Source organism: Vidua chalybeata, chromosome 1, assembly GCF_026979565.1.
Source record: "Vidua chalybeata isolate OUT-0048 chromosome 1, bVidCha1 merged haplotype, whole genome shotgun sequence".
Lineage (NCBI taxonomy): Eukaryota > Metazoa > Chordata > Aves > Passeriformes > Viduidae > Vidua > Vidua chalybeata.
The window spans coordinates 45,730,576-45,747,087 of NC_071530.1; the positions used below are offsets into that span (position 1 = coordinate 45,730,576).

General features: G+C 35.9%; 1 protein-coding gene across 5 annotated transcripts in view; it reads left to right on the forward strand.

The window, feature by feature from the left end:
* LARS2 (leucyl-tRNA synthetase 2, mitochondrial) overlaps positions 1–16,512 on the forward strand; it is an 84,189-nt gene that overhangs the window by 24,422 nt on the left and 43,255 nt on the right. For all 5 annotated transcript variants that reach the window (XM_053952786.1, XM_053952776.1, XM_053952795.1 and 2 more), the window contains 2 exons: positions 966–1,055; positions 5,133–5,276. In XM_053952786.1, the coding sequence (XP_053808761.1) occupies positions 966–1,055; positions 5,133–5,276 (234 nt within the window). The remainder of the gene's footprint in view (positions 1–965; positions 1,056–5,132; positions 5,277–16,512) is intronic.

Sequence of the window (16,512 nt, forward strand, 5' to 3'; positions counted from 1 at the left end):
AGGGTTTTTAAGAACAAACATTTAAAATATGAAGCTTCATAAGCAGTTGGTAAGCAGCTTGCTTTTTAATTATCAGAGTTCTAAAAACTTAGCAAATGTTTTCAAGTTTTATAAAAGCTATCCATTATATTGTTGCTTGCTGTTCTCTTAACTCCCATTCCTCCTGCTTGTATTGTCTTTTATTTTTATCTGTCTTTATTTCCTTCATAACCATCCTCCTCATTTGTGACTTTTATTACTCATTTTTTCCATAATTTGACCTGGAGCATCCTCCTAACTTGAGCTCCCTTGCCTTTTGGAACAGTTGCTTATTTGACCTTTGAATGTGAGCTCCCCTTCCCGAGTCTTTAATTCTGAAGTTCAGAATCTTACCCTGTATTCCATCCTGTCTGCCCCACGCTGTCTGTCTGCCAACAGCCTGCGTTCCTCAGCGCTGTTCTGCTCTCCTCCTGCTCCCACAGTTTCAGCTGTAAGCTCCTTGCTCTGCCTGCCTCACATCAGCCAGCTCCCTGCTGCCTCTGAGCATCCACAGCCTCTGCTCCTGCTTCTCATTGCTGAGCAACTGTGGAAAAGGCAGCCTGGCTAGGAGGGTTCTTTGAGAGAAGTCTACATTTTTTTTCTAGTTTTGCTGTTTCCTTGATAAGGCAGCTGTGATCACTTCCATTCATCTTCTGTTCTTACATCTATCAGCTTTAATCTTAGAGAGTTTTATATCCCATGTTAACAGGGAAGCCTTTCCTTCTGCATTAAACTCACACAAAGCCCATGTTCTCTGGTTTTGTGTACAGATGAATATCACTCATTGTAAGCATTATACAAATGAATGGGTTTGTACATGAATACATGTATAAATGTTTACTCTGTGGAATATATTATACACTCCTGGGTTAATTGTTTAAGTTAAAACAGTATAGGAAAATAATAAGAATAGTTTCAGAAATTTTTATTTTATTTTATTTCTACAGGAGGTAACCACCTGCTTACCAGAGTACTACAAATGGACACAATATCTCTTTCTTAAGCTTTTTGAAGCTGGGATAGTATATCAAAAAGAGGTAGGTACAAACTTTGACCTTCAATATTTTGCTACTATGCTAATTTAGATCACTCATGTCAGTGGCACATTTCTGGATTGTCCATTCACAGTCATAAAGTGACTGTGCTCTGTTAGTTTTAAATCACTCTAAAATAGAATTAATTCTATATATAACAGAATTTTCTATGTAGCAGTTTATAACTAGCTAACTAACACACATGTCAAACCATGACACCACTGTAGCAAGTCAAAGCAAGAGGTGTTTATTGCCAGAGATTTGCATTGCAGGATCAGACTATAGATTTTAGTTTTTTATTTCCTGGCTTTAATATTTTCTAGATTATATTGTCCCTCATGGAAATACATGACATAGTGGTCGTTAGGAGTCTCTTCAGCAGTGAGATTATTTACCTGTAGTCTAACATTACTGTAATACTGTCTCAGAACTTATGGATAATTGGAGATTAGGTGCATAACCATCCTATTCCTGAACCCTACTTGTGATCTTCAAAATATTAAAGAAGTATTGGGTGTCATAAGACTATCACAACTGTTCATCAGTTACCACTACATTAAGAAATTATATTTTGTACATAACATGTGTTACGTACATGGGCTGTATCTGAAGTGAAAGTTTCAGTTATTTCTTAAACACAAGATGAAACAAAGATCTTGAATGAGAACTCTCTGCATAGCCTAGGCAATGCAGTTCCAAAATACCTGAACAGCTGCACTTGAACAAAGCAGCAATTTAGTGAGTGTTTCTAACTTAAAATGGAAACTAAGATTTCTTAAATATGATTTGATATTTCATTTGTATTCTGTAGAAACCAGGAAACCCCATAGGATATAATTAAGGACATACTCCAATTATTCTCTGAACCTGGAAAAAGAGATTGATGGTGAAAGGTAGCATTTAGGATGGCAGCGTGTTACTGAGCTATTTCTCCTATTTGCATTTGTATTCAGAGATCTTAAATGACAACCAGCAAAACCCCTCAATGTTTTAGCATGCTGAATTGGGGTTTGGGTTTTTTTTTTCCTTCTGTAATTATTTTTTTCTTGTATTAAAAGAAATTAACCCCCTAGCTTTGTTACAACAAACCTATTTTTATCTGTGAATTTGTTTGACAAGTGAACCCAGGTGAATGTGAAAAGTACAAGTTTGCTGCTTCATTTAAAGCAGGGATGATACACAAAATAAATGTTGTATTCAGATTCCAAGTACTGTGAGATCCTGGAGGTGTTTGGATACCAGTGATTGAATCTACTTCCAATTTCCATCTGCTTTCAAGTCAAGGATCCGTTTGAGGACTTAAATCAGCATCTGTCAATCTGTAGGGGATGTAATCTCTGGTGGATATGAACCAGTTGCTTTTTGGCAGGAAACAGATGGCAGAGAGAGCCCATAACCCTGGGTCTCTTTGAACAGTCGTCTATACTTAAAGCATATATTTGTCTCATGTTGTCAGTGTATCTGCAATATGTATTAAACACAGCTTGAAATCTCCTGTATTACAGTTTCATTTTGGCTACAAGAGATAATTCATAGCCTTACTGTGACAATAAGAGTAAGGCAAGTAGAGCATTAGCCTAGTTAATGATCTGTTCCAGGAGTGTGCGTGTCTGACCAGAAATTACCCTGGCAAGGAAACACAGGCTCAGTATGTCCAGGAGCTGCAATTATGAAGGATTAACAATGTCTGTCTGAGTGCTGCAGCATCCAGAGAGGGCACCTTTATTCATTGCAGCAAAATTGTCCCTTTTTCCTGCAGTACTCACCTAGTCAATATACTGTAAGGTTATTGACCTGGCCAGATGTGAGTGTCTCACTGAGGTTAATACCTGCCCTGACTCTGTTACTTTGATCAGATACCTGTAATCCATAGTGGACCCAGAGATGGCAAGCCTGGAGATAGATCCTTACACTTTGGAGACCTGTAGTTAGACAAGATGAATCCTGTCTTAAAAGCATATGGTCTGCATTAGCGTAGTGAGGAGAGCGAGATAATTGGTGTGCTCTGAACACTCCTGCTCTGTGCTTTCTTTGTGTAGGTGATTTTTAGCAGCTTCCTGGGGTCATAGTTTCAGAGGCTGTCATTGTCAAGAAGTTGCCTTTGTGAGGTACAAGCAGGAACTAAAGATTTCATTTTATTAGCCAGGTTCTAGATACTGTCAATACTTCCATCTGTGTGAGATGGAAGGAATGTAACTTAAAAAATACAAAGACAAGACCTTTCCGCTAATGATTTCTTAAATGCACATTTGCTTTATGTTTTGCAGGATCTATTTAGATAGAGCCTCATGAGTTGTAACAGGAAGATTTATTATGCTAAATAGTTATGTAATCATTTCAGTTACCTTCCAAAATTTTCACCATTAATTTGGTATGTTATCATCAAAATAGAAATGGTAGTTTTTCTCAACTTAGAGTCACAGCCAGTTTAATACAAGCTTATGCTAACACCGCTTTATGCAACTGGAATTTTATTACTTCTCAATATTGTCTGATTTATCTCTCTTTAGGTGTAACTTCAACTTTGTGTGGCATTTTTTCAGAACTTTATAAATGAAAAGATCATTACTTTAGAGCCATATTCATAATGTCTTCTATTATTACTCAAGAAGCTGTATTTTCTGGAATTCTGGAAAATAGGTTTTTAATAGTGGAATATATTGATTTCTTTTACTTTCACAATGAATTTTCATAAGCCTTTTGTAAAATCTGGTGTGGTATTATTGGTTGGTAACAAATAAAAGGCAAAAAGTAAAAAGTTTGAATTCAAGTCTGAATTCACAGAAACTTCATTTGAAAGCAAGTTTCAATTTATCAATTAATAACATTCATCCATTTAATGATAATAAAATTTTTATAAATCAGTGTAGCCAGACTTTGTGCTCACACAGTGGTGAGCACTATTTCTAAGAAAGAGGATCCCTGCATCTTTCTTTTAGCTGTCCTCATTATAAGATTTGTAAAGTGGTTGTGGTATTTACTATTTGTAAGAATATGCAGCATATTTAAAATGAAGCAATATTAGGTGTTTGGAAACTGATCGAAGGGAGTTAATGATAGATAAAATATGAAGTACAATGTTAGTGCAGTTACTAATTTTTGATTAAGATACAAGTCCTCTCCATACCCAAAGAAGTCATTAGAATTTTTTTTTTTTTAATGTTTAATGTATTAGATCTGTATGGAACTGTAGCTACTGTTTGTCAGTCAGACTGATTTAGCTTAAATACTAAAGAACTAATATACTAAATACTATATTTATATAATAGATTACTCTGTTGCTCTGATTATATTTTTTTTTCTTTCTGTTCATTTTTTTGAGTCAATGTATAGCATTTATGCCACTTTTGGATAGGATTCTTTTGTGATCTTAGATCCTTTTTGGTAAGTGACCAGTTAAATTGTTCAACACTAGGGGAGGGTGAGTTTGATTTTTGCTCCTTTTCCAGTATGTTATGTCTTGTATTTCAGTTGACTTAAAAGCTCAAAATACAAGGTTTGTGGAGTTGAGCACCAACATTAATTTCACTTTACAGATTTTCACTTAATGCATTTGTATTGATAAGGAGAGAGGATTCCAAAGTTCACACAGTTAACACACAGATAATATCAACTCTTTCACTTAAAATATATTTGACCGCTGTAATACTTCTTTGTGATTCTGTCCTTTTGAGTTGAACATCCTTGTCCCCTCATCCCCCTCAGTCTGACTCAACACTTTTGGATTAGTAGTGAAGATCTTTTAAGCATCAGACTATGTTATTTGCAGTATAGTCAATTGGAACACTTACTTATATATTACAGCCAAACAGTCAGGTGTCCACCTATCCTGCTAGCATGATCAGTCTAGACAAACCTTGCCAACTGCATTTTTGGGTCTTTTGAATTCTGAGAAGGTGAATGTTCAAAACTTTTCTAGCTGAGTCTGTGTTGTTGATTCAAATGGATGTTTTAAAAATATAGAAAACTCAGATCAATTTTCAAGGTATGCTTCTGGATAATTCATTTGGCATCTGTAAAGTAAAACTGGTTTTTAACTATCTGCTGAAAGTATTTTTTCTTCCTGCAACTTTTTTTTAGGCCTTGGTTAACTGGGATCCAGTGGATCAGACTGTTCTAGCTAATGAGCAGGTGGATGACAATGGTTGCTCATGGCGTTCAGGAGCAAAAGTGGAGCAGAAATACCTCAAACAGTGGTTTATCAAGACAACTGCTTATGCAAAGGTATGAGAATACAGTTTTTGGAAATTATGGTAGCACCTCAAAGAGGAGACTTTTTGTCCAGAAATATTAAGCTGAATGTGGTCCTTTATAGATACATATCTGAATAATATATAATTGCATAATAATATGTGTGCTCTATCTCTGTGTATGTGTATATATTAAAATTATTGCCCCTGAAGTCCTTCTGTTCACCTCTTTAAGAATTGTAGGTAACAATGGTATGGGATTAAGTTTTGAAGAAATCAAAAGGCATAAATTAGAGACGAATGAATGAATTCTGCATTTGCACATTAGCATCCTGTATTCACCATCAAGTGCTTTTCTGCATATTTTAAGTGTAGAACTGTGCAAAACTTGTTTGCTTGACTTGTGGGCATTTTATAAGCAATGTAGTACAAACTGTCACCTAGCATTCAGTTCCACCTGTGTCTGCACCATAGTTCTTTATGTTTAACTGCTTTTTATTGAAGATTCATCTCAGCCTTCTATTTCACTTGATTATCTGTTATTTTAAAAATGTTTTAAGTTATTTAAACATCCTTTTTTTCTTATGAGCTCCAGTTTTGGTTGTGCTAGGACAATATAGTTTCCACACTTCGGAATTCAGAACGAAAGTTTTGGCTTTATGCTGAGATAAAAGTATCAGCTTCATATCTGTCATATCTGGGTGAAGTTTTTATTCCCTCTGAGTGTTCTGTATATTGAGACTTCAAGTACAGATTGAGAAGTTGCTCCCAAGAAAATATTAAAACTTAGTCTTTGATCCTTTTCTCAAGTCTCAGACTCAAGAAACCAAATTACTACAGTCATCCAAGGAGAAGAAGTCTGTATCTCTCTCTAGGTCTATTCACAACAAAGAGAAAAGCTTTAGATATCCTGCCTGATGGTTTGATTCTTCATACACAGAGAGGTGCTTGAGGTACATGATTTTTGATTGTGCTGCCTGTTCTGGGAACATTTGCAATAGCTGAAGGAAAAATGGAGCGTGTCTGCAGCATCACAAAATAAACACAATGTTCTGAGCTTTTTTTATTTTTCCAGTTCCTTTGTCACCAGATTTCATTATGACTTTTGTGATATTTTAGGATCTGCCCCAACTCACTGTTTCCCTCCATTTGAGGCTGGATCTCCATTAGAGTTTCTATCTTTACTGTTATGTCTTTTGTCTATTGTCTCTGTACAGGTTGTAGGAAGCAATGACTGGTATTTCTGGTCTGTATCCATGCTGGTACCCAGTTACTTATATCCCTTTAAAAGGGGTGAATCAGCCATAAAATTTTGGTCATTGAGACCATAAGACATGACTGAGGAGCTTTTCAGTAACCTTGAAAACACACCTGATTTATGGGATTATTACCTCTTGCTCAATATCCACCCGCTGCTAGGAAGGATTTATCTTTTGTATTTAGTCTCTTACCTGAGAAATGGTGTTACAGGAAATGCACAGTCTCTTGGGCAGATCACGTCTCCATCATGTCATTCCCCAGTAAGCAGACTTATCTTAGGATAAGAAGGAACTTCTGCCTCCATAACAACCCCTCATCAAACATGTCACCTCAGGACACTGCCATATTCCGTACCTACCCGAAGGGCAAAGTGTGCAAGTGACCTTTTGTTCTTGGACATCTTGGTGGCATGAATAAGAGCAGCTTCTGCTTTTCATTTCCAGAAGGCCATTTGTAGCAACTCCTACAAAACCTTAAAACATTGCTGCAAAGGACAGTTGAGTACTCTACAGATTTCTGTGAAGGTTTCCCAAAATTTTGTTCTGTTTGTGATTGATATTCTGTAGGGTCTGTGCTAGCTGATACAACCAGATCAGTGATTGATGCCATACTGCTTCTAGCTGAAGTGCTTTGGCAAGCATTACCTTCATGTTCTCCCACTTCTTGTACAGTGACAGATGCTACCAAGAATCAGCAGGTGGTTTGGATTTTCCTTTTTACTCGCCCTCCATTCACTCCTATTTTTTTTTGCTGTGGTTCTTTTTAAACAGTCTCACTCTGCTTCTTTTGGCAAGGCTTTTAAACATTTGGTTGTAGAGGGGGAAAAATAACTTCCCCCCCACCCCACCCCCCAAACCTTGAAATAAGAATAGCAGATTATCAGGCTCTACTCTGGGAAATCCAGTATCTGATAGTCAATGGATTTCATGTTTGGAAGATTAAGACAAAAGTCCCTTTTTGGTAATTTTTTTTTTCTTTCAAGTTGCAAGAGACTGGATAACATAGTATGTTGTGGTTTACTTTCTGAAGAAGACTGTTTTGGCCATACAATTCTGAACAGCCCATGAACTGCTAGCCACAATTGAAGACAGTCTACTGGAAGGAGACTGGATATGAGTTAATAGTGGCCAAGTATTTCAGTCTCTTAGAAACTGTGCACATACTTGACATAATCAGGAGGATTCACATTAGCATTTTGACAGGAACCAAATTACAGATCTGAAATGCTACAACTTTGGCTTCTCTTTCTGAATAATTCGACTAGTTATCCTCAAAACATCTTTGCACACATTTCTTCATTCCTTATGGTAGTCATGCCAGTACTTCTCCAGGAGTGCTAAGAACCATGAATCCTTTCTCCTAAGTCTGTTTCTTTTGTCCCCTTTTTCTTTGGATTCAGACTTTTGACAGTTTATCTGAATCCATATTGTCCTGCATTGTTGGAACACCCTGGTTACAGTAATCACTCTTCCTAGCCTATTCCTCAAACCTTCTTCCCCACCTCTTTTCAAAAGCTCTTGCCAGGAGAATGGGCTTTATTGAGAGGGAGACCTTCATTCACTTTATCATTTACAGAGCCTTTCCTCTTGGAGTGGAGGGTCCAGATTTCTATAGAATTAGTCCTTATAGTGGAGGATAAAGACATTGCTTTAAGAAGCTAAAGATCTTTAATTGCTAATATGATTTCAGGATGATAACATTGGTGGTGATGATACCTTCACTTTGGCAAGAGGGATTATTTAATGTCTCCTGAGTTTGAACACACTTCCATAAAGAGATTTTCCTGACTTACCTAATGGACCAGAAACACTACCCATACTTTGTTTTCAGCTTTGTTTTCCTGAAATTCTTTGCAGTTCAGAGACTTCAGATATTTGTGCCTCTAATGATAAATTAGTACAGTAATTCAGCTCTTTATGGATCTCACTTCCCTCTTTTGTCAGTTGTTTGATAATTCATATGCCAGACTCCTGTAAAAGGGAAATCTGAGGGGACATTATAAAATGGGGAATTTCAAATCCATGGTCAACTTGTTTTGCATTAGACACTAACAGAAATAGAAAATTGCCCTTCCAGAGCTTGTCTAGTCCTGAGTCTTTTATTCCCCATTTCTGAGTCAGTTGCCTGTTGAACATCTTTTGTCCAATTCAGTTTTTTTTTAAAAATGTATCGAGAAGGTTAAAACAAGATTATGTCAGGTTAGCGTGGTCACAATCATTGGGATCTGAAGATCTGCGTTTTCTGTCAGTATAGAGCAGCATTTAGGTCTTCGAGCTGTACTTCCAGAATTTGTATCCCAGCACACATGGCCTTTTATTTCCTCACAGCTTGGACAAGTTCAAAGGCACAGAGCAGATTTAATCCGTCTTTGTGAAGATGTTTTTCCTGGGTTTGGCAAAAGGTAGAGAGCAAAGTGGATCAGGCTTTCAGTGAGCTGTATGACTAGATTTCTGCTATCCACTGAAGTTCCACTGCTTCTTCTTTTGAAATTTAAAAATTGGAAGCCACTAAGAGACTATCTGAGAGTAACTTAATCCTTGCACCTTCTGGGCAAGACTTGTATTTCTTTCCGACTTGGGCTACTTTCAGACTTAGAGGATTAGAATTCCCTGAGTGTCTCACTCATCTTTGTACAGTCAGGCCTTTATCTGGTTTTGGTGTATCATAGGGAAAGCCATTTGATTCTGGTCACCTTTTTCTTGTGCCTTCAATGGTGACTAATATTTCTTCTGAAAAGTTTACAGAAATTCAAGATCAAATGTCAGAAGTACCACCCTCCTTGCCCTTTTTCTGAAAAATGGCTTTCTGCAAACCTGTTTCCTATTCCTTCCTCAAAGTTATACCTGAGTTTTCTATAAATTGAACTAGTGGGAAAGTATTTTGAAAAAAAAAAAGCTTTATTTCTGTTAACTCGCTCCATTGCTGTGTGGCTTAGAGGAAAATGTAAGTCTTTCCATAACCTTGTTTCAAAGAAAAAGTTCAATTTAAAACACATTTAATTAATCTTCTATCCCTTAATTCTTCATGCAAGTTGCCAGCTAGCAATAATGGCTCAATATGTATGGATACAACCTATTTTCTACTTGTAGCATCCACAAATTAGTTTGTTGTAACTTTCAACCTATTTTTAGTGTATACTGATGATCTATTTTAGTCATCTGTGTTCTTCTCTTTTGCCCCTTTTATCATTTTACGTTTTCCCTTGTATCTTACAACCTTAATGGAAATAAAAACTAATCAGAGTAATTTTCTTCTGCAGTGCCTACGTTACTGGTCAAATAGCAGCCAAGAGTTACATGAGTAGTAGTCTGTGAAGCTGGGTATTACAGGAGTCAGTGCTTCATTCCTACACACACTGTTTTTCAGATTTCTATTGTGTCCAGAGGAATCATCTCCTGTGGACTTTGATGCTTTGATTTTTTTGTAGTTACTGCACCAGCTCATATTCCTTTTTTACAATAAAAATTGCAAACAAAGCAGTGTTGGCTCACATGGCAATTTACCATTGGTAATGAGTTTTGAGAGCAAAAATATTGACCATGCTTTGCTTAACAGAAAGCATTTTGCTTATGTAAAGTAATAAAGTAATTGTGACCCATTTTTAAACTGTATAGTACATGTGAAATGGTCTAGCAGCTTTTTTGATTTTTAGAGAACATTTTAATTGTTATTTTTCTTTTGACTCATTTCTTTGATAAAAGTATAATGCGTTATGGCATTATTATTCAAATTGTTGTCTGTACATTTAAGATGTTTAAGCTAAATCATTTAGTTGCCATGGTTACCCTGCTGCATTGGTAGGCAGCGTCATTGGAAAAATCTATCTGTAAATGTTAGTATTTTCTCTGTGTACTTGTAAATTGCTTTTATGGGGTTTTTTATGCATGGTCAACTGAGTCCTCAAAACAGAATTTGCAAGGTTAGTCTTTTTAGAGACTCTGTTCTTCCTAAATTAATTTTATACAATTCTTTTCCATAATTTACTGTACAAAAAATCATTCAAATAGCTGGAAAATAATCTTTTCTTGAATAAAATGAAATAGAAGCAACTTTAAAACTTCAAGTTTTGCCTGAAATCATCTCCCCTTTTTGCACAGCAGTAGGGCGATCTGTTTAACTAAAATAATGGGAACATAACGAACAAAATTCCACTGATGTAATTTGCAGTTTCCATACAGATAAGTAGCACCCTTTCTTAGGTTTTTTTTTTTTTTTTTTGTAGAGACATTTAGAGATAAGCCCTTCTCATTTTCTGTGGGTTTCAGGAGCACAGGTGTTGGGCATGACTCTGTGGAGGGAAAACAGCAAATGAACTACAGCTCTTCTCCAGGTTTTCTCTGGCTTTGCACTGCATCTGACAGCCCTTTTTGTCTCATCTGAATAGATTTGGAATTATTTCATGTAATTGTGTTTTGCTTGTTTTTTTTATTTTGTATTTTATTTCTGAGATCTTAAGCAGAATGGTAATGAAATGTAATGAAATTGAAGTACTGAATTTCAGGATGTAAAGAGTCTTGGTAGCACTTGGGATTTCATAGCAGGAGGTAATGCCTCATCACTGAGAACTGAAATGCTGGCTCTTTTTCATTCTTTATGTGTGATTTGTTTTGATTCCCACACTTGGAGTCTAGCTCATAGTTGTCTTCTCCCAACAGAACAGGCCTGATAAACCTCAATTTGAAACTCTTCCTCTTGAGCCAGGCTGAGAGCTGTCTCCTGGACAGGGGCCAAGAGCAGTGCCCCCTCAGCTTGCTTAGCACTTCATTCCTAAGAAATGGCACCTCTTTTGTCAGTTTGGCAAGACAGAAAATTGTTTGTGGATATCCAGACCAGGCTGGTCTTTTCACCTTATTTTAAACACAGCATCTCATTTGGTGGTACAGCAGTGTACGTTTATGTTCCTGTTGGTATAAGGTTAATCAAAACAGTGAATACTTAATACTGTTAAAAATGAGAACAAATGTTTTGAAGAGCTTTTCTATTTATGGATTCAGTTACTCATCACAAATATATATTTCATTTCAGAAAGGGAGTGTCTTCAGAAATGTAAGCAAGGAACAGCTCTGAAGAGCAAATCTGGAGAGTAATTCTGGATTTACTTTTTGCTTTTAAGGAAACATTTATTTGCCTTAGCTCTGTGTAATCACACCAGAGGTGTTTGTTGACCATAAATTTTAGGTAAGGAAATGGGAAACTGCTGACAGTTCAGACATTTATGAGAAAGAATTTTCAGTATACGCAGTATCTGTGTTGTTGCTCCTCTTTAATGTATGTTTTCAGTATTCTTCACACATGGGAAATAAAAGTCAAGAGTGACCAACAACAGTACAGACAAAAACTACTGAAGGAGAAGAAGAAATAGTAAAACAAGAAGATATTAAATGCCAGCAGAAACTGTACCATATAATCACAGTTGGAACAGTGCAATAGAGTGCAAAATAAAACAGTAGGCAGCCTAGCTTCAATTTCTTGTACTTTAATATCTGTTAATATATTAAGTTGCATTAAATGATTTTGTGTAATCCTTAGTTTACGTTTGGTTGCTCTTTTGGGAGTTTGATCAAATAAAGTGAAGAATGCCATTTTAATCCAAACAGAGTTTGGATATTTATTTGACTCTTCCTCAGAAGCAAAGCTTTTAAATTTTATTTTAATTTGGTAGAATACAATTTTATTTTGCTAATTAATTGAATTCTTCTGAAATGCAACCTTTTGCTGAATTTTTTATTCTGATCTTGTTACCTTGCAGATCTGTCAAACTTCAATGAAGTGTCTGTATTAAAAAAGAGTATATACATTTGACTATATAGCTTATATTTAGATTTTTCATTTTATTTCATTTATTATAATAGAAGAGTTAAATTACTCTCGCTAAGTATGAAATTATTAGCAGGTACTGATCTACTAAAAATTTTAGTTCATGGAGTCAGAGACTGAATTTTTTAGGGGTTCAGCAGAATATTTCTTTGAACTACAAGCAGGGGGACTTTTGGAGATGAGATGCTCTTGGGAAATCGTAAAGCACTTATGTTCTTGGATTTTCTGGATCTTTTTTGCCTGAAAATTGCATAACTGCAGTTCTGTTTCTGTCATAATCCTCGGCTAGAAATGTGAGACTAGTTTTTCACATACAATGTGTTACTTTTAGTTTCAGACTTGGTCATCATTGCCTTTGATAAATTTTCAGCAAACTCATCTTGATTTAGTTACTCTCTGATCAGCCGAGGTAGTTGACTTTCATCTTCTGGCTGTGCCAGAATTTTCTGCATGTTCTGAAAGAGTAAAGAAGTCTGTGAAGCATTGGTTTATCCTCAGTCTCCAACTTCTTCAGGTGTAAGAGCTTTTAAATCATTCTCGTCCCTGAACACAACTTTGATTTCTTTAGCTTTTCCTGAGTCTGTCTATCTTTAGATCTGAAAGACTGCCAAAATGTATTTATGCTATTCCTTGATTTATGTTTAATTAAGATGGGAGTAATTTCTCCTGTAATTAGATGTTTGCATTTGAAGTTTTCTTGTCTCTTCGCGAGTAATGAAAAATGAAAGCAGAAAGGCTCTGCTACCTAATGTTTCCAAATTTCTCGCTATTAAGTTATCAGAAATTCAAAAATTGAGTTTATTTGATAATCTTATCACACTCTGCTTACTGGATTGAAATGCTGCTGTTGTTCTTTGTCCCCTGCTGACTCCAACATGGTTTTACTTCTGTTTTATTTGCCTGTGTGCTGAGAGTCTTGTTGCTGATTGTCTTCTCTGTGTTAACAAATCAAGTTAATAAATTTGTGGCAGAACTAATGAGAAGTTATATACACATTTTTAAGGATCAGCTTTTATTTTTTTAATGGAAATTATCTATAATTACAGAATCATAGAACATTCAGGCATTGGAATGAACCTTAAAGATCATCTAGTCCCAATCCCCTTTGCCATGGGCAGGGACACCTCCCACTAGACCAGGTTGCTCAAGGCCCCATCCAGCCTGGCCTTGAATACTGCCAGGGTTGGCAACATGGAAGCAAAATTCATGGGAGCTAATATTTAACTTCCCAAATACTAATGTAAAATATTCCGGAATTTCTGTGCTAGCATTGGTCAAGAGTTTTGTATATCCAAATAGTCTACATGTAATTTTTTTTATATTAATAATAGTTTAAGCATCTATTTGTGGGCATGTATTTTGTAGTGTGTAGTGCAATTGGATTTGAAAATGAAAAGCTTTTTTAAAGGGCTTTCCTTAAGCTATCTTTTAAAAGGTCCTAGTTTGCAGAGATGAATTTTGAATGTACAAGTGCATTCATGTGTGTAAGAATTGATATTTCTCTACTTTCCTGCTAGTGAATACCCTAGGTTAATTTACCATTCAGAAACACTTACTAACATGCTAGCAGTGTGCATACTCTATATTATTTGCCTTTGTAACACCAGGTAAATTGTTTGTGGTTTGCAAGTTCACTTTCTGCCTCACCTGCTGTTCGTAGCCTTGACAAGAAACCTAAGGAGTTTGTTGAGCTCAAAGAACTGAGAATCATAATTCCATTTTGAACATTTTTAAAGTTTTTTTGTTTGCTTGGGTTTTTTGTTTCATATCACACTAACATGTTTATCTATAAATTAAGTTATAAAGGGTTTCTGTTTGCAAACCCTGCTAGGCTTCGTCATCATGCAGAGTAAGCTCAGTTATCTTAATTCACATGAAGTAAAGTTGGCTCTTCCTGTATTTAGTTACATGAAGTAATTGCATTATCAAGAGAAGAAGTGGGTTAAGTCAAACTGTAGCCTGGAGCTTCTAATAAGGCAAATGAATTAGAGTAAAATCATTATCACGCTGGTATTGACAATCTTGGTGTATGAATACTGCAGTGAACAAACATCTAGGAAGTTTTGCTGGCAAGCAGTTACAGACTGTACCGTTTCAGTAGAGCACATGCACAGTTAGCTGCTTCTACCAGCAAAATGTGATGTAGATTAGAATGGATATCTAATGTGAACAGCCAGTTCTGCATGTACTGACACAATTTCATTCTTTCTAAAATGCATAAAGTTGTTACGAAGAATGTATCTAGGTATTGTGTATATCTATAGAGATATACATACATACATAGTATAGAGATGTAATATATAGATCTCCAATTATTTATTATTCTTTCATAATTATATAAGTATATAGATTGAATATGGTAGATAAAGCTTAGTTGTTTCTGGAACTGTCCAATTAATGAGAATACTCCAAATTTTGAATTCTCGGTGATATAACATGCTTGCAATTGTGAGTTAAAACTGATTAAAGATATAATGTAATAAAAACCTCTCCAAAAGCCTAGCATTCTTTTATTTAGAAATCATCAATAAATTGGTTTGATTCTTAAAGTTGTTGAAAGCAATAAAAATCCCAAGTGGTAGTGTAATATTATGGTTTACAAAGGACATGGCTTTTGTTGTATTTTGAATGACAGATATACAACAGATTAGTAACTAAAAAAGTTCTTACAGTAACTTTTTATGCATCTCACTTTGAAATTAGTTAAGTATGTCATTAAAACAGACCTTGAAATGCATTCTTGGAGAAGAATGAAGTGTGCATTCACTAATTATCCACCTACCTACTGTTTCATTTGAACAGCACATAGTTCAACCTGCATGTCCATCCTTGCCTGTTGTTAGTAATTACTGAGATAATAAAAAGCTTGCATATTTGATGTTGAGAGTCACAGCCAAAGGAGAAATTATTCAACATGGTACCTTATTCTTAGATTTTGACTGTAATTGTTCAGCATATTCACCATCTGTCCAAATGACTCATGCCTCTGGCTGTACTTCTGCCAAAGTAAGGATTTTGGACAGTCACAGTATTCATAACAAAAATGTGAAGTGTTATGAAGTGAAAAATGAGATTAAGTTATCTGTCTTTTCCTTTACATTGTTATAGATGCCATTTATTAAAATCATGCTGTTCAAACTTTTTAGACAAATACCAGTTGACTTGGAACAGACTTTTATGCTTCCATTCCACACATCAGAAAGCACATAAATATATAGATTAATCTTTTATTGAGTGCAAATATACATAAAACTTATAAGTTGGCTGTTGGACATTATGGCTAGTAAAGGAGGCAACATTGAATTTTTTCACTGCTGCATAGTATAGAACCCTTTAGGTTGGGGAAAACCTTTGAGATCCTCAAGTCCAACCATTAAGCCAGCACTGCCAAGTCCATCAGTAAACCTGTTCCCTAAGCACCACATCTGTGAGTCTTCTAAATAGCTCCAGAGATGATGACTCAAGCACTTCCCTGGACAGCCTGTTCCAATGTTTGACAACCCTTTCCATGGTGAATTTTTTTCTAGTATCCTCCTCTGGTGCAACTTGAGACCATTTCCTCTGGTCCCATCATTTGTTACCTGAGAGAAGAGACTGACCCCCACTTCACTACAGTCTCCTTTTGGGCAGTTATGGAGAGTGATAAGGTCCCCCCTGAGCCTCCTTTTATCCAGGCTAAACATTCCCAGGTGCATCAGCCACTTCTCATAAGACTTGCTCTAGACCCTTGACCCCTCTAGACCCAGCTTAATTGCTGGTTGCTTTATAAGAATTATAATATTATATATTTTTAAAATTTTAATATGAAGCTTTGTTATTATGATTAGTGTTGCTTTTGCAGGATGATACAACCTAAAGATGCCAATCAATTTTGCAGCCTGTTGTGCTTGGTAAAATATCAGTATAAAATATGAAAAAATAGATAGCTAGAAACTGTCATGCTATTTTAAGCCAGAGCTTGAAAATTTTAGAACATGTTAACACCTTTTGTCTGACTGCAATCTTTAGGCTATTGTCTAAAACAACTAATACAAATGTATTACAACTAATACAACTGTAGGCTTCACATCTGCAAGCACATCTGTTAAGTCTTGTTCAGCTCAGTAGGTCACCTACGCTTCCCAGAAGTTACAACGACTGGGAATATTTTCTGTGTTTGTTTTCATCTAAGTTTTTTTCTTCCTGTATCTTAA